Genomic DNA, 24,128 nt, shown 5'->3' with positions numbered 1-24,128 from the left:
ATGGCAGAAAACCGTTAAATTCAAATCTGAGATACCAGGCGCACAGAAATCAGCAGAAGGTCGCTGCTTTTTTAAATTCTCGTTTTTTTCTTGTCTCTCTTTGTATTTCGTTGATCTCTCTTTTCTTTCTTCTTTTTCTTATTTTCTGCCTCCATTTTCCACCGCTCAAATGGCAGAAAACCGTTTAATTCAAATCTGAGATAACAGGCGCACAGAAATCAGCAGAAGGTCGCTGCTTTTTTAAATTCTCGTTTTTTCTTGTTTCTCTTTGTATTTCGTTGATCTCTCTTTTCTTTCTTCTATTTCTTATTTTCTGCCTCCACTTTCCACCGCTCAAATGGCAGAAAACCGTTAAATTCAAATCTGAGATACCAGGCGCACAGAAATCAGCAGAAGGTCGCTGCTTTTTTAAATTCTCGTTTTTTTCTTGTTTCTCTTTGTATTTCGTTGCTCTCTCTTTTCTTTCTTCTTTTTCTCATATTCTGCCTCCACTTTCCACCGCTCAAATGGCAGAAAACCGTTAAATTCAAATCTGAGATACCAGGCGCACAGAAATCAGCAAAAGGTCGCTGGTTTTTTTAATTTTCGTTTTTTCTTGTTTCTCTTTGTATTTCGTTGCTCTCTCTTTTCTTTCTTCTTTTTCTCATATTCTGCCTCCACTTTCCACCGCTCAAATGGCAGAAAACCGTTAAATTCAAATCTGAGATACCAGGCGCACAGAAATCAGCAGAAGGTCGCTGGTTTTTTTTTAAATTATAGTTTTTTCTTGTTTCTCTTTGTATTTCTTTGCTTTCTCTTTTCGTTCTTCTTTTTGTCATTTTCTGCCTCCACTTTCCACCGCTCAAATGGCAGAAAACCGTTAAATTCAAATCTGAGATACCAGGCGCACAGAAATCAGCAGAAGGTCGCTGCTTTTTTTAAATTATCGTTTTTTCTTGTTTCTCTTTGTATTTCGTTGCTCTTTCTTTTCGCTCTAATTTTTCTCATTTTCTGCCTCAACTTTCCACCGCTCAAATGGCAGAAAATCGTTAAATTCAAATCTGAGATACCAGGCGCACAGAAATAAGCAGAAGGTCGCTGGTTTTTTTTAAATTATAGTTTTTTCTTGTTTCTCTTTGTATTTCGTTGCTTTCTCTTTTCGTTCTTCTTTTTCTCATTTTCTGCCTCCCCTCTCCATCGCTCAAATGGCAGAAAACCGTTAAATTCAAATCTGAGATACCAGGCGCACAGAAATCAGCAAAAGGTTTTTTTAGACTATATGCTCACGCTTAAATGAGAATTCCCAGTTGGGGCTCGTTTTTATACCCGTACTCAAAAAAGAGTTAAGGGGTATATTGTATTTGTGGTAAAAGCGGTAAAAGTGTGCAACGCAGAAAAGGAAACGTTTCCGACCCCATAAAGTATATATATTCTTGATGAGTATCAATAGCCGAGTCGATATAGCCGTGTCCGTCTGTCCGTCTCGATGAGCGCCTGGATCTCAGAGACTAGAAGAGCTAGAGAAACCAAATTTGGTTTTTGATATCTCATGTGATATCACACTGCTACAAATTTCGCCCCGCCCCCTTCCGCCCCCATAAATGACGAAAATCTGTGGCAGGCACAATTTTAAAGATACGATAAAACTAAAAACGCAGTATCGTAGAAAATGACCATATCTACCAGATTGCCGAATCTGAATCAGATCGGATCATGATTATAGCCAGAATGAAGAAATTCATTTTCAGTTGCTTCCTCCGCCTCCCCCTGCCAGAGACGCTACTCATTCTCTTTCTCGCTCGCACACTCTGCTGCGTTGAATGCTACATCTATAATCTAAATGTTAGATGTAAAATATACATTGTAGATGTAGATAACAGACGTAGCAAAAAAATGTAAATTTTTTTTTTTTAATTCTAAAAAATTCGAGTTCTAATTCTAAAATTCTAAAAAATCATAAGGTCAAAAATGTATATACTGACTGAGTACGGGTATAAGTAGAGTCGCGTCCCCAGAAGCAACTCACACGTTCCTTCTCGTTTTTTTTTCAAATTTCGAATAGAATAGTGAGAATCCAGACTTTCTATCGGCATCAAAATATAAGCCATATATACTAGAACTGGTGAAAATATACTTTGTCCTTTATACGGCCTCCACTAGGTTAAGGATTTTGCACAGATCCCAGAAAGCCACGGACTGCAAGGATATGCAACTTTTAAGCTTCTAATAGATTTGTACTATTGATTATAACTTCTCCATTTCTAGTTCAAACTGAGCGTGCCACGTCTTCTCGTGATCGGGAGAATATCCTTGGCGGAGTTCTTATCACGAACCAAGTCATACCTATTTAGTTTTCTATAAAGATTACCGTTTCATCAAATTAAAATTTATTGTGGTTTTAAATTTCTGTATTTATTTTGAATTACTTTTTCACGTTCAGAAATGTACATTTTTAAATTGTTTTTTGTTTTTTGTCTTGCGTGTTTTATGGGGGATTTATCATTGGTTTTTGTTAAGTTTTCGTTTTTCTGGTATTCATTGCGCTGGTTTCCAAAAAGTACATTAAGTAAACTACAGACATACGTGTGTATTATATGCATTAATAATAGATATAGTATAGTATATGTATGTATGTAAATATAGAATTCAGAAATGTACAACATTCATTTTTAACAAAAGGGGCCCGGAAGGAACACGACGCCGCCGTGTTCCCCGCAGATGTAGTTAAAAACTCGAAGATAGCCATAGCAAAAACAACTAAAATTACAACTTAACGTTAGAGACTTACCAACTAATACACATACTAGTACAATGTCAATCAATATTTATTATATGCAAGTTTTTAATGCTTATCTTGGGGGTTCACGCCGTTAAAAATTACATTTCAAAATTGATTCCTTATCGTACTTCGATCGATCTCAAAAATTTGTGTGTGGTACGGTACGAACCTGTGATGTTTTTGAGTGGTTTTTCGATAACATAACAAAATATTAAAAGACTACGGCAAATCAGTTACGTGTCAATATATGTATATGTATATTGTATATTGTAGACAACTACTTAAGAACTAGGGCTGCTATCAAAACAGATTTACAAATAAATATTCCATGTAAGTGTCTTGCGTATTGTAAAACCTGTGGCTCTTCTCCTGCTGCCCACCCGTCACGCTGTCTGTGTGTCTGTCGGGTAGCAACATTTTGAGCAACATTTCTCTAAGATATTCTTGAATAGTATCTGTAAATGGATTATGCTGGTTACGATCTTAGCTTAACGTTAGAGTAGAGCTGGAATCATCTGTGTACTCTGTGTTCTGTCTTCTGTTTTCGTGTGTGTGTTGTCCCGTTCCATATGCGGCAAATGCAGAATCTTTTGTGGTTTGTGGTTTCCCCTTGAGCACGTCGTGGTGTTTGCTGTTCGGAGTTCGGTAGGGTGTTGGTTGGTGTTGTTGGGGATCGCTCTTCACTGTCTGGCTGTTGTTTTGGCTCTTTTCTCTGGTTCAAATGGTTATTTAGCTTGCCTGGGTTAGCTACTTGGCTACTGAAAACTCTCACATCGCATCATCCGCCCACGACCGACTTACAGGCGCATGTCGTTGTACTTGGCAAAGGCCTTGCAGAGGGAGAAGGCCAGGATGATCAGAACCAGATGCACAATGCCCACACCAATCACGACGATGATCAGTTCGCGCTGTCCAATCAACCACTCAGTGAACGAATCATAGCAGCCCTGCAGGGGAGAAAAATACGCATTAGATGCATATGGGATACTATCTCCTGAGAGTCCTTACCTTTTTGTAGAAACTGTTGCTGTCGCTGGGATTGGTCACACAGTCCTCGTCGCGCGGCACCAGCGCGGACACATCCTTGAGGACGCAGCAGGCCTCCGGTATGGTGCGATTTCCCTTGCTGTTCTGCCACGCCTGCGAGGCATCGAAGTCGTGGTAGTCGGTGATGCCGCAGCAGCCAAAGTTGCTCATCAGCTGGTTCCACATCAGAGAACTGGCGTCCACATTCTCGCCCAGTGTGTAGCTGGTTATGGTCGTCTGCAAGAAGTTTTTGCTCTCGTCCCTCACTTTTTCCTTGTAGAACGCAGCCAGACCTCCGGCCACGATCTCAGCCACCAGCAGGAGAATCAAAAAGGTTGCATACTGAAAGAGAAAACGGGAAAGAGTGTGGTAAATGGAAATGCTTTATTCATGTAGAATGTACGCCTCGGTTGACCCAATTTGTTGGGCTGCTGAAAAATCTAGTCATTTGACCCTGAGCTTAATGTGCTGCATGCAGCAGCACGGATGAGGGAACGGCCCCCACATCCCTATCCAGCATGCAGCATACATTTAAAATGCTGAAGGTCATTCAAGCCCCCCCATTGCTTTGTTGCATGTTTAAAAGCTTTTGCGGCTTTCCGTTCCTCCTTATTTTCTGCCCAGGCTCTTGGCTAATGTAGTCGCTCTCATTGTCGTTGCTGCTGGTTCTGTTGCTGTGGTCGTGACTGAGCCTGATGCGTTGGCCTGATACGTGTACGAGTGTGCATAGTTTTAGCTGTTTTAGTTGTTGCGGCTGTTACGCCTCGCAGCATTTCATTTATGTTGAGTTGAGCGCAGCGTGGGTGTTGGGCGTCCAACCAAATGGCAGCTGCTGGCTGGCTGTCTGGCTGGCTGGCTGGTAGCAAATGTATCTGTCAGATACAGATACAGATACACATGCAAGCCGCCGCTAAATGAATAATGGCCTACAGAGAGGGCTAATTTACACGCTTTGCTTTGCCTACCAATTCGAAAGCATGAGTATCTAAACTATGTGCAACCTTTTGGGCCAACAACAAAAATCAATGCTCAGACATGTTAGCCATGCCAAGAGCTGCGGCCCGGCCTTGGGATGCGTTGTGCGAGCGGCCTTGTCTTCAAATTGACTGCAAAATGGTGCTCTGGGCCCGAGAGCCCAAGAGGGGGTCGAATGCAGGTCGCGTGTTCGGCATCGGTGCGCATGCGCAAATCACATGACTCTTAACCTCTCTCCCATCTCTCCCCCGCCTCTTTCGATTCTGTGCTCAAACGTATCTCCCTCTCAAAGGTAAATTGGATTCACCTGTCCGTCGCTGTCGTTGCAATTAAGCGCTGGCCAAGCCCAGCAATGTGGGCCCGGCCAGGCTCTGATGGGGAGTGTAAATAGTGCAGCTGAATGTGATAAAACAGTTTATTAATGACAGCAATCGAGTGGAGTACTCTCGGCCATAGAAAGTGGCTGTGACTGGGGCTGGCCCTCAGTCAGCCTGGCCACTGGAAAAATGTAAATTATCTTCTAAGCCACAGAGAAATTACAATTCCATCCACAGACGGGGCCAAGTGAAGGGCTTGTCAATGCTCGCGCAGACACACAGATACACACAGCAGTACCTGAGGGTCGCCTCACGATACTTAACGAATCGTTCAAACATGTTTAGCCTCACGATATATTGTACATACAGGTATATGTATATGTGTACATGTATTCCCGTCCGTCATGTAATAAATATATGCCAGTATATTGTTTAAATATCCAGCTATATTGTATGTGCGCTACTTTCTCTCAACAAACATCATGGTTTTCCATGAAAATCCACCACTGCACTGCACAATAAATGAAAAATATCTGCGAAATATGCAAACAATCTTGAATCTTTTTCTCTCTCTGGGAGCTGTGGCATCTGTTGGCGTCTGTCATTACAATATCTGTACGAATATTCCTCCCGCAGTCACAGTCTTTGCTTTACTCACTCGCACTGTACAATGTTCGAGTACGAGAATTCCGTAGAGTCGATGATGCAAGCCCGTAAAGCTCTGATTGGACTCATTGATTGGATCGGGGGAGGGGGAAAACGCATATATTAAGTGTACACAGAGGTACAGTGCGTATAATGAGAGTATATACAAGTGCGCAAATGAAATTTGAGTCATTAATAACTTCGGAGCAATGTAAGCCCAAGTTTAGCATTGGATAAACTGAATATACATTGATCAATTCTACCTTTTTGCATGATTAAAGTTTAAGTTTTCAACCATTGATGGTAAAAATTATAAGAATCATAATAAAAAATATTATCAACCTATCTTAAAATCTATGAAACGCTCTGTACAGATGTTGAAATATTCAATAACTATTCGATCACTTACCGTTGACAGCAGACAGCGGGACTCGCGCATGGCCCCCAGATAGCCCAAGAAGCTCATGAAGAACATTATGGCTCCGATGACGATCAGCACATAGGCCAGCTGCTCTATGACCTGCGTCTGTGTAAATTGCTACAAAAGATATACGAAAAAAAGCCATAAATAGATGGGGAAATAAGTGCAGATGTTCTCCAGCACACTGCGTATACGTAATTAGCCTTTTGAACTGTCCAAAAATTGTTGTCTTCTTGCCATTTGGATAATTGAATTATAAGAACATTTCCGCCAATCGTCTCATAGCCAGCCACCAGAAAAATGCTCGGACAGGGACACCACCAACAAGAGGAAGGTTCATTGACCAAACTCAAACTCAAACACGTGGCAAAGCGAAACAGATATTTCCTGCTAAAGTTTCACCATTATTTTCTCCATGTTTTATCCTAGATGACCCCGCAATTAGTCTCCGTGTGTAGGGACATGCAATTTTCGTTTGTGAAAGCGCAAAAGCCCTTTGTTTGCGAGCCAGATAAAACAAATTTTTAGTTAACTCTGAACATGCCACTTTTTATGCATAGAATTTGTCATACAAGTCGGAGCTCAGGGCAGAGTTTGCTGCTAGAGCTGCACTAATAATAAAGCAGTTTTACAGTGGCGTTGTCATGGGGTTGCTAAAAAGATAATTAAACTGACAATTTCATTCATTTTACAATCCAAACGAATTAGATGAAAATATGGAAGTAACTTTACTGAATGGAATATAGTGGCTGCATTCAGTTTCTTTGCATTTAAAAGTTCCACAAACTTTAAACCCTTTTTATTGTAATTTTACGATATTGATTTTGATTACTTCTCCTTTTTACCTTCTTGAACCAAATATATCCTTTTTATTTCACAGGTTTTTCCTAATTTTACTTAAGTAGCGTTATCGGGGGCAAGTTACCCAACAAATCGAATATCGCTCCAATAACAGACAGAACAAAAAACCAGCCCCCTTTGTTGGTTTGTCATCGCGCAGTGCATCCGTGCACTTTGATTAGTGGTTGCTGTCCTTATTTACTCTGGCTAGGGGGGTACTGGTTCTCGCTCCCACTATCCCCATGTTTATTCTATAATTATAATGCTTTTTAATAATCAACGAACGTTCGTTTTTGTGGTCAGTCCTGCACGTGAGGTTGATCTATATATTTGGGGTGGATTTTTCCTGCTCTTGACATTCGAATAACTTGCATCGATGGGTGGGTTATGTACGAGTATAAATGGCGTTATAATTGGATGGACAGGGGGGTTGTCTTCCGAGGCAACACTTTCACTCGGATCGGGGTAGGACGGAGGGGGTCTTACCTCGATGTGCTCGCTCTCGACCAGCTTGAGGAGAGCAATCAGCGAGTGCTTGTCCACGGCCAGCCATAGTCCGACTCCGAATATAATTGTGCCTAGCACCTGCAACAAAAAACATCGGCAATGTACATAGATATAAGATACAAGATAGTATGTGGTGTGTGTGTGTGTGTGGAAAACATAAAACATATAGGCGAAGGAAACATGCAAACTCAGTGGTGAATGATTATGATTATTATGATGTTGATTGCATTTGAAAATGCTGACGCTGACAACGATGATGATTATGGTGATGATGATGACGATGACGATGTCTGAGAGTCCATTGACTCTGCTGGAAAAAAAGCACCAGCGCATGCGCGCACCAGAGATTTGCTTGATTGAGTTGCCCCAACCATTGGCATTGGCTATGGGATGGTATGCTATTCGATGAGGTATGAGGAGGGGCGACGCACCTGTCTACGAGGCGTACAAATTGCAATTGCCATTACAATTTAACCTGTGAAATCGGTTAATACTTACGAAAAATATGAAATTGAATATGCAAAGCAAATACTTTGCACACCAGACCACGCAGTCAAAGACCATTTTCGTTGTTTTCGAAATCTTGCGGCTGTTTCCTCACTCGAGCTCTCGACTGCAATGACAACAAGAGAAATTCCATAGTTAAAGGCATAGTTTCTAATTGAATTAAAAGCAATTTTAGTTAATTAAGTTTCAAGTGTGACACGGAGAAAGTGTCAGAGAGACAAACCACAGCCACACCACACGAAAAACCCAAAAGAATACTCAGAAATGTAAATACCCAGGAAAATTACTTGAAGGCATTCGTTGCATTCGTTATCGGCCATGTATGAAGAATGTAAATATATTGTATGCACATACATATGTACGTGCCCCGTGCCTAACAAATTAACATGTGAAACGGCCGTTGAAAATTAGTGAATGACTCCAAAACAGGAAATGGCCAAGGCGGCAATGCCAGCTAGGCAGTGACTGAGTAATACCCTAAATGGAGTTGGGGGGAGTTTCAGTAAGGGCATATACCTACATATGTGAATACATACACATACCTATAAAAAGATATTTTTAATGGGAAATAACTAAAATTAAGTAATTGAGAAAACTGAAAATAGGTCTCAGTAGGAATTGGGAATAGAAATGGATAGGAATAGGAATCAATGGAAATGTAAGCTCAATTTACTTCTTCCTATTGATTTTTGCAAGATCAAGCAAACGAATACTGCCGTTTGCTCATACGTGTGTGTAATAATAATTAATTGCCATAACCATCAACTAACAAGATACACCATTTAATTTCTCGCTGACATGCAGAGGCGGGCAAAGCAGAGCTGAAAAATTGCTCGACAAAATTACGGGCTCGTTAATTCATTCATTCATTTATTCATTCACTCAGTCAGTCATTCGGTCATTAGTTCATTGAGTCAGGAGGGGGGGAATCTTTCAATTTAAGTCTCAATCTCTCTCTCTCTCTCTGATTCCTCCTCCCCCTCCCACCGCCAGTACCACTGCCGATACCGATGCCAATGCTACAAGCCAACTTTCTCATTAGCAGCTCTCATTTGTTCCCCTCTCTCTCTCTCTCTCTCTTTCCCAATTTCTCACTCTCTGAGCACTTTTCTTTTCAGATGATTCTGTTGATACCTCTGCCCACGGCTTCAGCCTCTGCCTCGACCACTGCCGCTGTTGGTAGCTGGCTTTAACTGTTGTTGTTGTTGTTGTTGTTGCTTCTCTGCCTCAAGCTCTGCTCTGCACTCAGCGTAAAAGTGTGTCTCTGTGTGTGTGTTATTTTGGTAAATATACATTCGTACATACAAACAATACATACAGACTTCTACACAAACAATGTCACGAGCTATTGAAGTTTGGAAAAGTAGAACACTCTGCCCGGGCTCTGCCTCTGTCGCGGCTCTGACTCTGACTCTGGCACTGCGCAGCCCAGCCTCTGCTCTGGTTCTACCTCTTGTCCGTGTCTGCCTCTGCCCCACCCCTCGTATCTTCTGCTGTTGCCTGTTTTGATGCTGTTGCCAAGTCGCGGCGGGCAAACATTTTCCTTGCCAACATTTTGTGCCAATTCTTTTCTCCTCTTTTTGATACCCTGACAGAGAGGGTTTAATCAGTTTGAATAGTCCAGATATTTGTAACCTGTGCACCTTTCTTTAACTGCGTTCAGTAAAAAATCTCGAAGATTGAAATGAATAAATTTGATACAAATTGGATGACTATATGTACATATTCTACAGCTAGTGCAGGGACGATGCATCTGCAAGGGTATCAAAACCTTTGGACCCTGGATGCTGGCAGCCTTAGCTCATGTATTTTTTGTTGCGTGCTCCCTTTGAGGCGGCACGGTAAAAGCGGCCATTCTTTACCTCTCGTCCTTACCCTGCACCAGCACTAATGATGTTTTGCCAGAAATGTAATTGTGTACGCACACACACACAGATAAGCATAAGCATAAGTGCATAAGGTATGTATGAAAAGAGCTTTCTGGAGGGACAACCCCTACATACTATACAGAGGTACAAAAGTCGGGATTTCGCGGGTGCCCCTGCCTCACTGCTCTCTACCAACACTTTCGACTGCCCCCCACCACCTCCTTTCCACTTTTCCAACCAAACAAAAAGTTTATCAACAAATTTTTAATTGCTTTTTCCATTGTTTTAGACATTTCGACGACGCGACGTTCCAGCTTTAATTTACTTGAAATGTTCCTGCTGATAGCAAAAGTACTTTACTCGTCGTAAACGTTTTCTAAACGGATGTGCATGATGATTGCTTTGCTGCATAATGGCTCTGACACTGAATTTCAAATATGGGATAAGTCGGCCCATTATAGCTATTGTATACACGACTATAATAATTTTGAATACTTAATACATTATGCAGATTTTGCAATATCCAATATTAAGATGTCTGTTGGATCAATAGATTGAATCGGATAATTAGGGAACAGTGGTTATAAAGGTGCTCAACTTTATACCAAATATTTAGCTGAATCTTAGTTCCAACAAGACTAATGATTATATCATAAGTAAGTAAAAGATCACATATTCTTTCTGAATATACTCCAAATATTGCAGAGACAGTTCACAATGTATTCTGTAAGGAAATATATATGTATAAGCTACATATGAATTCAGATAACAAATAAATTTATTAATAGTTCAAAAAGTGCAATCGTATATGTGTGAACAAGTTATAATCAATACCGCAAATATTTGTGCTTTATTTAATCATTCTAAATAGTCTGTGTACCTGGCCTTCTCTCACTTTTAAAATCTATTTATCCACATCAAATATTTACCTAATGGATTTCCCCCTTGCTCCCTTAAATCCTCATCGATTCTCATCGGATAGCCGCAGATGCTCACAACTTTTACCTCCAATCTATTCACTTATGTAGCAGCATCTGAGCACCAGCAGCAGCTAAGCCTCGAAGCTTTAATTACCGTTCTGGTTGAATGGGGAAAGCTCTTCAGAGCGCGCTCCACTGAGGGGGAGGCTGCTGCTGGGGGCCTTAAGCCCATATAAAATTAAAAAGCTTACCCTTTGCACACATACATACTGGTAAAGGGCAAAGTACGCACACACACATACATACTTATGCATGCTCCTACGCTTTTCTGGAAAATCTTCTAATTAACTTTGGAGTGGCGGGGGTGGGCATGGAAAATATTGGCAAAAAATTTGCCTGTTCAGCATCTCAGAGGCAGCGGCATCATCATCATCCTCATACGAGTAAAATCTTCAGTCTCAAGCTCAAACATAAAGTGGCAAAATCCAGAATGTGTGCAGGTACTCGTATAGTATGCACTAAAATATGGCAAACTCAAACATCAGATTGTGTCAACATCACAAGTGGATAATCTACAGTGGCATCTGCAGAGGAAAACTCGTATAAGGTACCACAGTACAGTGTAAAATTAGCAAAACCACAAGAGATCGATCCCCATCTCAATTGAAGCCTATTTCATCTGTAATTCAATCCTCAGTCAGCAGCAAAAAGTGAACCAGCAAACCAAAAACTACAACTATCAAACCGCATAATAAATTACAAATTTATAAGCATCACAAAAGCTGGCTGGCTTCCATTTGGTTTTCGCTTTTGTTTATTATTTTCGTAATTAAATGCCTGAACATGCATTAATTTTTGAACAATAGAAAGTTTCGTACTGCTCTCAGACAATGCAGATTTTTGTTTTGTTTCGAGAGAGTCCGCTGCCTAAAAGAAACTCCAGCGATCCGCTATCAATTGTGGGTACATTTCTGGTACTACCAGCATCCAGAAATGGGCTAAAGAAAACCGTAACTCGGTATTAATTAAGGAAAAAGTTGGAAAAAAACCAACTGAAATGAAAAGAGTTGAAAGGCAATTTAAAGTGGTGAAGAAGAGAGCTTGAGGTTCGAGGGGCAAGGTTTTCCCTCTTCACTCTCGAAATCCCCCCCCAATTGCAACTCTCGCTCACATGTGTATTCGGATTCCGTACTTGTCACGTTTCGTTGCCAAGAATTTTAGAAATTTTATTTATGGCCAGTCAATGCTTTCTACTTCTACTTCTACTCTACCCCTTTCCCCCCGCCACACTCTCTGGCTGCTCTCGAGCACTCCAATTTGATTTGTGAGACGTGGCTGGAAAATGGTAATAACAAGAGAACAACAATTATGGCTAAAAGCAATCATCACGCTCGAAACCAAAAGTGGCATAGAACAACCACAGAACCGCAGAATCGCTACAGAGCCACACATTTCAATCTGTCAAAGCGTGAGAAATTCTCCATCCACCATCCACCATCATCCCTCTACCATTCTCCATTCTGCATCTTCATCTCACAGTATCTTTATCTGCAGCTTCCTCTGTTTCTTTTGCTCCCTTCCCATCTCTCAAGTAATTAAATAATGGAGTAATAAGCCCCAATTGGGTCACTCCCTTCTCTCTGCCTCTCGCTGCTATCTACTCATGGAGTACTTAAATGCAGGTGGGTGGTCTCCCCAGCCCCCCACAGATTGTGGCATGCATATGAGAGCGTTTTGGAATGGTGGCATCAAAATGGTTTTACGACGGGGATTACTGCTGCGGTCGGTGGTGGGAACGGCTTCGAGTACATTTGAATGGGAATCCTAAATGGAATGGAATGTTAATGCCTCCATCAGATTGGAGGAGAATCTGGCTGAAAATGTGCTTGGAATGTGGCCATAACCAAAGAGAATGATTGTTTGGCTTATAGTTTATGGCATGACGAGTATTTCATGCATTATTCCAATATGAATCTGGTATTTATTCGAAAATTTAATTTCAACAGCTGAGCGAAACGAGTTGGAATGACATTTAAATACAGTGGGACCACGGCTCACAGATATAGTAGAGACTCCATATATCCAGCCGAAATTTAAAATATTTCTGACCTTTAGCCCTACTCAAATATGCATCCCTTTCTGACATAAGTCAATTTAAAAAAAAACCTTTTTATTAATGTCCATAAATGGGATGCCCATCCGTTTGGCTTATCATCTTTTTCCAATCGATTAAAATTTCAATTTAATTATCCCAAAAGATACAAACTTTTGGCAAGGGATACAACTTGCAACAGATACTCGTACATGTATATACTCGTCTTTGTTGAAACCTTCTTATTTTATCCCAAAAGTTGTCTCTTTTTTTTCTTTTCGTTTGCCAAATTAAAAATGCTTTAAGCCTGAACTGATCCGCAACTGGAATTAAAGTCCATTAATTGAACAAAATATAACGCAATACTCGTATTTGTGCCTTTTGTTGCTGTTGTTTTACAATGTTGTTGTTTTTGGTTGCTGTTTGCTGTAGCACGAGCCACACAATCAATTTATTTATAAATGTTGCTTAATTAATGCAAATACAAAGCGAACCAAGGCAAAACAAAAAGCAAACCCAAACCCAAGCCCAAACCCAAACCCAAAATAAAAGTTTGTTAACTTTTGGAGCGGTCAATATTTGGAATTTGCATAAAGCCAGAAAAACAAAGCAAATATTCCCCGTAAAGGTCCCTGGCTTCAGGACCATGGTACAGCCTTGGGTGTGGGGGGACTAATTAAATGAAAAACTTACGATCAGACGCTGACGCAAAAGCTAATTGAGTGTCAAAGCATACTTCATGTCTCACTCTGTGACTCCTCTGGCTGATCTGTAATGTCATTCAACTTTTGGCTGCCTTTTTGCTGCCGGAAAGATAGTTTTGTTTGCTTATATAATACACAAGCTACAATCCACAAGTGCGTTAATTTGACATAATTAGTGGACACTACGGCACGAGTCCAAGTCGAAGTTGGAGTGGAAGTTGGAGACTGTAAGACCTTAGAGGTCTTTGGTGTTGGAGAGCCACCTTTTGTCTGACTCGGCTTCTTATTTTTTATTTATTTTTGCTTTTTTAGGTCAATGGTCGTCGTCGCTGGGGCGCGGTGTTTGTTGTTGTTGGCCATGTTTGCAGCCATTTGATGGCTTGCCAATTTAACACCTGACAGCTTCGGGTTTGGGCCGCGTGTGCGCTGGACCATGCCTTGTGCCAAAAGCGAGCGCAGACAGCAGCCCCAGCAACGCCCCTGCAGCAGCCCCCGCCTCATGTTACGAGAGCAGCCACAGCCTGAATTGGACCCCAGTCCGGGTTGTCAGCCAGAGCCAGAGCCAGCCAAAGTCATACCGAAACCAAGTCAGACCTGCCCCGAAGAGTAGGAGCAGACGCAGTCACAGATACAGACACATGTCTGGCCATTTAGCAAAGTTATGCGATACATTTTTGCGACGTTTTTTTTCGTATTTTTGAATGGGTTTACTCTAGATTTGATTACGACACAGCAGGAGGTGGAGTAGTAGCGACAGAAACAGGAGGAGAGGAGGAGATATGCAAATGGCTTTAACAAACTTTTAATGGAATAAAAGGGAGCAAAATGTCAAAACTTCAATTTGGTAAAAGATGTTTATCCGAAAATGTTGTCAAAATATTGATGAACTTTTGGGAGGACAGTCAACAGACATAGCGTCTAAAACTTAATCTAAAGTTAATCTAGTTGATATTATGATAGAGGACATCTCTGATGGGTTTTTCTTTTCTTGATGTAGATTTTTGTTATATATTTTTGTTTTGTTATATATAGGATAGCTACAAATACAGTGATGGTCCGTATAAACATTATTCGAAGGAACATACTTACATAGATTCTGTATCCTTCATTCATTCGTAAATAAACCCTGAGTAAAGTACAAATAGAGGCATACGATTTATCGGAAGCTACCCAATGCTAATGATACCCATGAATATCATTCGTTCCTTTGGTAGATGGTGTAAAATATCCAAAATTGTATTAAATTCTATCCACAATTGAGTACAAATCTATTAAGATACAATTTAAAAGTGAGTTATGTTTATTTTCATTTTATTCAGTATCTTTCAGTAAACACTAGAGGCAAATGCAAAGTAAAAGAGTCAAAGTCTCATTATTTTACACCTCAAAATACTCATAATAGTCGTAATTTCTGCTTATTCCTCTGAAATATTTGTCAAGAACGTAGAACCGTTAAAGAACCCGCCCTAGACGGAGACAATGACCCACTTTTAAGGAGGTAAATAGCATAGCGAATAAAATAAAGAAAGAAACTATGTAGTTGCCCAATTATTAACGAAGCGAACAATGGATTGGGGGAATACTTTGCATATATTTTGAGGGGATAAAACCCCGCCCTCGTACAACCCACTTTTTCATTTCATTAAGTATTGCTTTTCTTTTTAATTATTCGGTTTACTTTGAAAAGTGAAACGCTCAAAGAACCAGAATTTCGTTCAATGTCTCTCTCGCTTTTTGGTTTATTATTGCCCATTGCTCCAGTTATTTTACGCCCGTGGCCGTAGTCCGAGACTCGAGACTCCGCGACTTGAGGCTCTTGTTGCTGCAAGTCGAGTAATGTATCTGTATCTGTCCAACTGTCATAATGTTGGAACGACGACTCTGACATACTTACATTTATTTCACTCATTATGAACTGGCAAATGATTTGCCTTTTGTCTGTCGCCAGGCAGTTTGCTGCGGCAGCTTAATCTTCTTCTGTCTCTGCTTCTCTCTTTACTTCGCTTTTCATCAATAAAATTAAATAATGAAATGCCTTAATTTATGTCTATGAATGTGGCCTTCTAGCATTATAATGAGGCATATTCCGAGTGAGATAAACAAAAAAGAGAAGAGGCAAGAGAGAGAGAGAGAGAGATTAGATGTTTACAAATTTTTATATAGCCAACATAATACATTGGAATACTGATGGGCGAATCAGGTTAGATAACCCATTGAATATGAGAGGAATTTACATTGAAAAATGTTTAAAGGAAAGGGAAACTGTTTCCCGGTGCATTTTAGAAGTTAGGATTGAAGATAAAAATCAGCAATTGTCGATTACAGTTGAGTAATTTAATGAGTTTAGCTGATTGGGTGATGAATGCAAATTAATGCACGAATAAATAAAAGATTGAATAGGTTTTGGGTTCTTTGACCATGCCATCTTAAATCGGAGCCTAAAGCTCATCGAAATATAATTCAAAAATCCCAAAAGAAAGATAGAGCTAGCTATACCTTCTTGTAGATGGATTCCCCAAACGGATAATATGTACTTCTGTTATTATTCGTTATCAAAGAGGGAAGGACGTTGTCAGCAAGAGTCGTACATATGTACATATATAAATGGGAACATATGTATATCGATTTTGTCATGATTTACTTTCATGCATTTCAATTAATTCGCTGTTGCAGTGAGTGGTGTTCATTCTTTTGTGTGCTTCAACTGCACCGTTTGAATATATATTTCACATTTAGTATCTGCCAGATACTCGTACATATAAATAATATTTAATTTTCTGCTATGACTTTCCAACTTTATAGACAATTCCCACGTGTGGCGGGCGAATGGGGTTCGTAGAAGTAGTTTCCAATTTTCTGGTTTTCCAATTACGACTCCGCACATCCCCGCATTGTCTGTGAATTTTTGATACATATTACGCATACGCCGTGTATGTGGTGTGTTCTCTGTGTTGGTGTGTGTGTGCGTATGTGTGTGGTGGAGCGACAATTTCCTGCATTTGAGAGGAGAAACAAAGAGAAACACAACACAAAACACCACAAGAGAAAAACCAACGCCCGCTGTCACTTCAATTCATAACAGATGCAAATAAATTTCCATTAAAGTTTTCTGGCTGCCACAGCAACCTCTGTCCCCGTGTACCCGGGTCCCTGTCCCTCAACGTGCTGCGTGGGCAGACGGCGACAAGCCGAACAGATGCGCAGCCCAGTGAACCATGTGGCAACTGATTGAGCGTGTGCACGGGGCAGAGACCTAGCCAGGGGAGAGGGATCTTCTGAGCCTGCATTAAGGTGCTCGGTTTAGATACATTTACATTTCGAGTCATGGGGCGAAAATGGAGGCATTACGGGGGCAGGGGAAAAGCTATGGCGTTCACACATTAATTTTATCATACATAAAGCAGTCATACCCCTACACGTAGTAGTAGTAGAGGATGGATTCCCAGCTAAATGGAATAAGTATCTGTCAGATACAGTGCTGTCTACAGTGCAGTGACAGTCACCGGCAGTTGCAGCCGCCACTCACCACGGCATTCGTGCGAGTGTTTCTGCTGTTGTGGTTGCTGTTATTGCAGGGGCATTCGTGTTGGTTTTTTACGATCTTCCACTGATTACTTAACTTTCTTTTGGGGTGCCTTGGAGCCCCTTGGGGGCCAAGTTCAATGCGCTTAACATCTCACAACCGCAGCCGTAGATCTCTCAACTTTCACATTCGACAACCTTTGGCACTTCCTTCGTCGCATGGAGATAGAGGCGCCACCGCTTGGGGCGTCTTGAGGTGTCTCTTTCCCCACAAAAGAAAAAGATAATCACCCTGGTGCACATTCGGCAATTACTCGACTCGACTCACATTTCGGCATTTGGCAAAATGCAATGAGCGAAAAAATTGCAATCGATGCACACTCGCAATGCCGATATGTTGCAAGCTTCACCCATTCAGCATTCGGCATTCAGCTGTGGGGCAAGTTTTTTTCGTTGTATCCACAGCAAAATGTATCTACACATGCCACGCCAACCGCCATGTATCCCAACGCACTGGAGGGTAGGCTAGGGAGGCAGGCATAAAAAAGTGCAGAAAATGAAGTGGCAGCCACTGGGCCGCTGAAACTATGAAATATCTACGTTCCCTCTGGTGCGAGAGTGCACATCCCAGAGACAGAGACAGAGGGAGAGACAGAGGGAGAAACAGGGGCAGAGACAGGCCCAGAGCCAGGGCTAAATTTATGTGGGAAGTTTTTTTGATGATGTTTGAATTACAGCCACCCCTTTGTACACCCCCACCCCCGAATGGGATGGGCTCCGACTGCTGGGCAACTTATCTAATAACGGAGACGTACAACTTCCTGTAAGCCTTCCCCAGAACCGAATGTGAGAACTGAATGCCAGCCAGCGAGATCTTTCACTAGGGATAATGTAGAAGCCAGTAAGCGGTGTACTCCGAATGAAACATTAGATTCTAGCCATAGAATAAATCTCAAAGATAGGATAGGAGCATTGCCTGTAAGCGATTTGCTTATGATAGAATGTAGCTTAGAGATTTTTAAAGAAGAAACATTTAAGCTCACTTCCATCAATTCCCTAAACTCTCTGGAAATCCAATTACTTCTTTTATTATTCTTAGCTAACATGAAAAAAACTTTAGTCTGGCAGTGAAACGAACCAAGTTATGCAATCAGTTTTCCCTCCAGTTAGATTTCAAATAAAACCCGACCAAATAAGCAAACTGGACCCTCTCCATGGCTCCACATTCAGAGGCTATCCAACTCCAACTCCAACTTTACAGTGAGCGGGGAGAGTGGGTCCGAAGCCACCTGCTGTGCTGGGCTTTGTTTCTGTAAACTTGTCCGGGACGGGTCCACCGGCTGTGTGTAAGAGCCGAAAATTGCATCAGCGTGCAAATATGTATGCAAGAAAGAGCCAGAGACAGAGCCACATATGCGCACACAAGCAATGTCCAATAGTCGATGGCCAATGGCCAAAAGCAGCAGCAGCAGCAGAGGGGAAGAGCACCTACCTCTTGGCCAGGCTTTGGTGTTAAGCGTTTTTCTTCTCCTCTCCATCTTGTCCCGCACTTTGCATAGGCTGCGTGAAAATTCCAAAAACCCCAAAGGCGTGCCACACAGTCTGCCTGTCGCCGGCACTAAAACAACAACAACAAAAACAACCAAAAACAAAAAAAAAGGTAAAAATAAAAAATTAATATGCATTGTTGCAGCAGCACGTTGCTGCCTTGCATATTTGGACTTTCACTTTTTGTTTTCTTTTTCAACGTCCAAGAAAAAGAAAAGACAAAAAAAAGTAACAAATATTTCAAAATGAACTTAAAGAGCAGCTCGCAGCATAGGCACAGCTGAGCTCCAGAGCTCCACCAGCTCTAAAGCTCTAAAGCTCGAGCGCCTCTTCAAAATGTCTTTCAATTACAAATAGTTAACGCAAATAAATACGTTTATATTTTGGGGTTTCGACTCTCGGGTTGATTGGTGGCTTCCGATTTTGGTGGGCGATCCGACGATTACTTGAAGCGGGGATCCCAATCCTCGAGTTAATTGCTGGGGCCGCTCCCGCACTTTCCCCTGCCACAGTTTCTGCTGGTGCCTCAATTAAGCCCATCGTTGGACAGCAGAAATCAGAGTTACGCATTTCCAATTGCATAATAATCGTTCACTATCTTTTCGCTGTTTACCACAGTTACTGTCTGCCTGTCTGGAGATTTTCATGGCTTGCGAAAGTAAATACCTTACCAGTCCACTCTTTTTCTGCTTTATTTTTAGCTTTTTTTTTGGCTTCCTGAACAATGCGTGCAGTTATTAGTCGTTTGATTCATTAATCATGTGTGGAGAAAAGTAGAGACTGAAAAGATATTGGGGAAAAGGTATGGGAGAAACCTACAGGGTGCCTAGGAAAGGTGGAAAATTCCCCAAAAGCTTGAGATGGTTATAAATTAGGTTTACAACATGAAAATAATCATGATATAAGGCGCTTTTCTCATGGGAGTAGGACTTAAACCCCTCAATTCCACGTTGGCAACATTCGTTGAATGACCGAATTTCCTTCAAGTCACCACAGGGAGCTGAGCAACGTTTAACTACACTGTTTTTTAGCCTAGCCAACACTTTTATAACTCGAATCAAACATCAAGGAATAAAGGTTTGCTTCATAACTTCCCTTAGACCCCATGTTAGATGTAACTTTCCACTGGCTCCCATTTAATTGAATTCAGTCAATGATTTCCTCAATCATTTTCACAGTGAGATCTGTACCTTTGCTAGTTTTACTCTTAGATTAGTGTTTCATTCCCCTTCTTTGTGTGAGGCCCCAACTGGTTCGTTGGCTTAACGTTTTTAATTAACTTAAATCAATGACAGCTTACAGCGGCCAGAGAAACGTTTGCGAAATGGCCAGACCTAGGGACTGGGACAACTGCGATGGTGCTTGACCATTGTTGCCGACAATGACGGAGGCAGAGGCAGAGAAGGAGAGCGAGGCAACGCGAAAGCCGCAAAGATACCTCAGACGTCGTCCGGGCCGTGACTTTTAAGTGTCTATCCCCCCAGCGCCCAGGGCGGATGGACAGCTGCTGCTTGGACAATTGCAGCAAATCACAGTCCGACACTCGAGGTATTTGTGTTCACTCGATTTCCGCTGGAAAGTGGCGGGGCAATCGAGAGAGTGGCCAAGAGGAGGGCGGGTCCATCCACAGAGATCTAATACCAGCAGCAGAAAAATTGCTGGCTCGATTTTAATTACGGCCAACTACTGACCGACCGAAGCATTGAACCTGCCCCAGCCGTAATTTGAGCCTCAAACAGAAAGCCAATGTAATCCAAGATTGCTGTGAGAAATGCCAGAAAGGCCACTCTCCACCGAAGCCGAAGAATCCTCCAGTTGAGGGTGGTATTGTCCGTGAGTCCAGTCCCCGTGATTGTGTGTGAAAGTCCAAGGCGGAGAGTGGATCAAGTTCAAATTACCATAAAATATGCAGAGACAACGCATGCGCAACACGTAACCCGAGCGGATAGATGGCCAGATGCAGATACAGATATACAATGTAGCAGGGCGATACATGCAGATACAGATACGAGTATACAGCAGAGTCCAGTGCTCGGCCCTGTCCACAGGGTTACCCGTTCACCTTGGAGGGCTGTCGTTGAACAGGCCGTTTAGCTTGGCGATTTCGGGGCACATAAAAGTTGCAGTGACAAAGGAATCCATCATCTATAGCTCCCAAATGGGCGGAGGGGGCCACTATACTCGTATCTGAATAAAAACAACATTTGAGTGGCCTTTGAACGAATTTCATGCTTGCTGAAGCGTCACCTCGTACTATATGCACTATATACGATATCGGTGCCCTCCAGGCGGATGTTTCGACAAAACTTCTGTTTGTGCGAGCGGCCTTTTCAGGCCACTAATTGAATTATGTTGCACATTTTGGCAGGCTGGCTGGCAGGCAGGCAGGCTGGCAGAATAGGCTTCATGCTTGATGAGATTGCTTTTACGAGTTGTTCTGTGCAAGAGTCGGATATTTGGCAATTGAGTTATTGCCGCTTGCCGTTTAGATTTGGTTTTGATTTTGCATTAGCTTTTGATTTGCCACTGTCTCTGTCTCTGCCTCTGCCCTGCCGCTACCCTACCTGTGGTTTCCCAATGGAAAGTTGGGCAAACTCTGTTGAATTTCGACCAAGTTCTGTTCGCGGGCACACAGCCAAACGGGTTGGTTAACTGATTTAGCCTGGCTCGAATCGCTTTGTCACGTTTTCGATATGCGCCAAAACGAGTTCAAAGAGAAGTTTGGCAAAAGTTCTGCACCTGTATGTAAAAGACAGAAGTTTCCATCGTTTACAACTTTTTTAATCTGCGAATGTTTTACGTTTGTTATAGGCCTTTGAGTGCCTTTTAATACCTTCTACCTCTGCCATCACAGCCGCTTTTGATGGAACCTGTGGTAAACCAATTACTCAATCGCCAATTGCCAGATGCCTCACCTCCCCACCCTTAAGGGACCCAAGCAGTCGAAATCTGTGTGTGGGGGGAGGTAACTTTAAAGCAGGAATACAGCCAATGCTCTACAAATTTACAAACAGAATTCGCTGAAAGAACGCTGGGATAGGGGCTAATCAGGAAATCATTATAGATACAAATGTATTCCCAATGATTTGTAGACTTGGACAAAGGTACATATAATCAATGTTTGAGCATTCCTTTGCTAAATATGAACCGTAAAGGGATCTACGAGTACTCATATTTTTATGTTTATCTCTCACATTGGTTCCTTTTGTAAGTATACAAATACATATATTGTTTATTGCTTATACCATATCAGGTTTTCTTGTACAAACATTTGTTTGTTTTCTTTAAAATATTTTCAGTTTTATATTGCCAGTTTTAAACCAGTTTAAACAATACATAAACAGATTATGCGAGTATTTTGCAAGTCTAATCAAAAGATAATCAGATATTTGCAGTCACGTAATGCTTTTATAATTTATCCACTCTACCATAACAGATTTCAGACATAAATAATTATACATTTTCAGATTTTAGATGGTAGAACACCGAATAAAAGTGAGTCTGCAGATCTCCGTCTAGAAGTCGGGCTCTGTACCCTCATTCCCCCATTCCCCCATTTAGAGCGATATCAATTACAAGATTTGCGGTGCTCTCGCTCTCGCTCTCTCCTTCTCCCTCTCTTCTTTTCAATAAACAATACTGCATGCTTTATTGGTTTTCCTGATAAACTTGTTCGGCTGCGCTCTCCACAGAACGGACAACCTGTCCAAAGCTCTCACAGAAGTCAGACGGAGAGAGCGAGAGGTGTGCAGAGGGGGCGAGGGGAGAGAGACCGCTCAGCGTGTTTTCAAGATCAAAAAGCGAATGGATGTAAAGAAATTGCACAAAAATGTACAGCAAAAAAACAAGAAAGAGAAAGAACGCTGGAGTGGTAGGGTAGGTGTAACTGCTGTGTGAGAGGTAGCGGGAGAGAATTGCAAAGTATGACTCGAACCTTTCACTGCAGAAGAGAGTTAGGTTACGGAGGGGTGGGAGAGGGAGGTGAGCGATAAACATGAAGAAGAAGTGCCGCGCAATTGAAAAGTGGCACAGATGCCAGGGCAGCCAGCCAGCAGTCTCAAAGCAACGGTAACCAAAAAAGGAGAAGGTGCCAAAGGAGAGCGAGTGGTAAAAAGGGAACACAGCATAACAGAACAGAACAAGACAGGAGCGGAGTTGGGGTGGGCCTGAGCATGGGTGGAGTGGGTAGTGGGTGGTGGGCGGGGGGGCTTCAGCAGCATCAACAATCAGAAAGTATAGGAGGTGGAGTAGAAGCCAAACGACGCAAAAAGCGTGTGCGTATCAACAAAAGAGAATGAACGGGGGTTGAGGCTGGGCCTGGGCCTGGACCTGGCCTAAGGGCGTGGGTGACCTGGGTGTTGTGTGGGGGTTGATGGGTGGGAACAGTAGCAATCACCCTGCCCCGTTGCTCTTTCTTTTACATTCATTTTTATTTTGACAAATGCGCCCTCGTAAAAGAGGAGCCAAAACTTACCTGGAAAATTTATTGGCACGCTTTGTGGAGCGAGCTGTTTAATAATTTAGCGGGCACCGAAAAAGGCGATGGCGATGTATCAAACTGCAACGATTTCGGAATATTTTAGAGATATTTTACTTTTTTTAGCACTTTTTATAATGGTTCACAATTAATTTGTTTGCATTTAATGAAACGGGTGCCAGTGCACCCCAGCTGTTTTGATTGAGCGCGCGCAAAAAATTATACACAAAATCAGTAGCACAGGAACACACACAGAGAAAGAGAGAGAAACACACAGAGTCACACAGAGACGCACTGATGGCCTGGACCTGGGCTTAAGCTTGGGCGCGGCGAGAGGAGACGCGCGATGAGCAGAGCCGTACCGTAGGGCGTGTGTTGGTGTGTGTGTTGAGGCTCCAATGGTTCCAGGCACGAGAAGTGCAAACTGCGACGACGCTCGTTTCAGGCCTCCTCCAGCTTATGGTAGATCCAAAACTCCGAATCGACTCGATTCGACTCAACGTTCAGTAACCGCGGCTTGCGACTTTCGGGTTGGAGGCTTGCTTAAACACTGACACCACAAAGTTGGAGCTTGGGAGCACCAGACGAATCGAACACTCACACCAAACGAAAGCACACCAGCCAACGCACTCGTGTACGTACGATGCTCAACGGAGAGGGGAAAATGTTTTGCAACGGTGATTCTGAGGAACGTATGAGATGCTGAAACAGAAAATGAAGCTTGCCTCTCTCGCGCGCTGCTCAGGTCGCTCAAAGTTGAGTGAGATTAGTATGGGAAAGATCCCATACCAACTCAAAGCTTCTGACAACTCAGCCGGGTGAGAACTTTCGTGGGGGGTTAGAGGCAATGCTGCCAGACTAGTGGGTAACGGTTGCAGAAGCTTAAAACGTTAAAAGCTTAAAAGCTCGCACTGATGGAAAAAGGTGAAGTTTGAATTTGAATCGTGTTGCAAACACTCCAACAAACAGTAAGTTGATGTGGAAAGTTATCAGAAGCAAAC

General features: G+C 42.2%; 1 protein-coding gene across 2 annotated transcripts; it reads right to left on the bottom strand.

The window, feature by feature from the left end:
* Positions 1 to 2,394: 2,394 nt before the first annotated feature.
* On the bottom strand, positions 2,395 to 23,689 carry LOC111067807 (tetraspanin-9). 2 transcript variants are annotated; one of them, XM_022357116.2, is made up of 7 exons: positions 23,423 to 23,689; positions 23,125 to 23,208; positions 7,988 to 8,102; positions 7,469 to 7,567; positions 6,131 to 6,259; positions 3,767 to 4,126; positions 2,395 to 3,705 (listed from the first exon to the last, which is right to left on the bottom strand). In XM_022357116.2, exons 3-7 carry the CDS (start codon positions 8,051 to 8,053, stop codon positions 3,556 to 3,558), a joined length of 804 nt encoding a protein of 267 aa, XP_022212808.1. In that variant the 5' UTR covers positions 8,054 to 8,102; positions 23,125 to 23,208; positions 23,423 to 23,689; the 3' UTR covers positions 2,395 to 3,555. The 2 variants fall into 2 exon arrangements, with proteins under 2 accessions (XP_022212808.1, XP_022212809.1); XM_022357117.2 differs by having other exon boundaries at positions 23,490 to 23,689.
* Between the last annotated feature and the right edge of the window lie 439 nt (positions 23,690 to 24,128).

This window comes from Drosophila obscura, unplaced genomic scaffold (genome assembly GCF_018151105.1).
Source record: "Drosophila obscura isolate BZ-5 IFL unplaced genomic scaffold, ASM1815110v1 contig_181, whole genome shotgun sequence".
Lineage (NCBI taxonomy): Eukaryota > Metazoa > Arthropoda > Insecta > Diptera > Drosophilidae > Drosophila > Drosophila obscura.
This window is presented reverse-complemented; position numbering and strand designations above follow the sequence as displayed.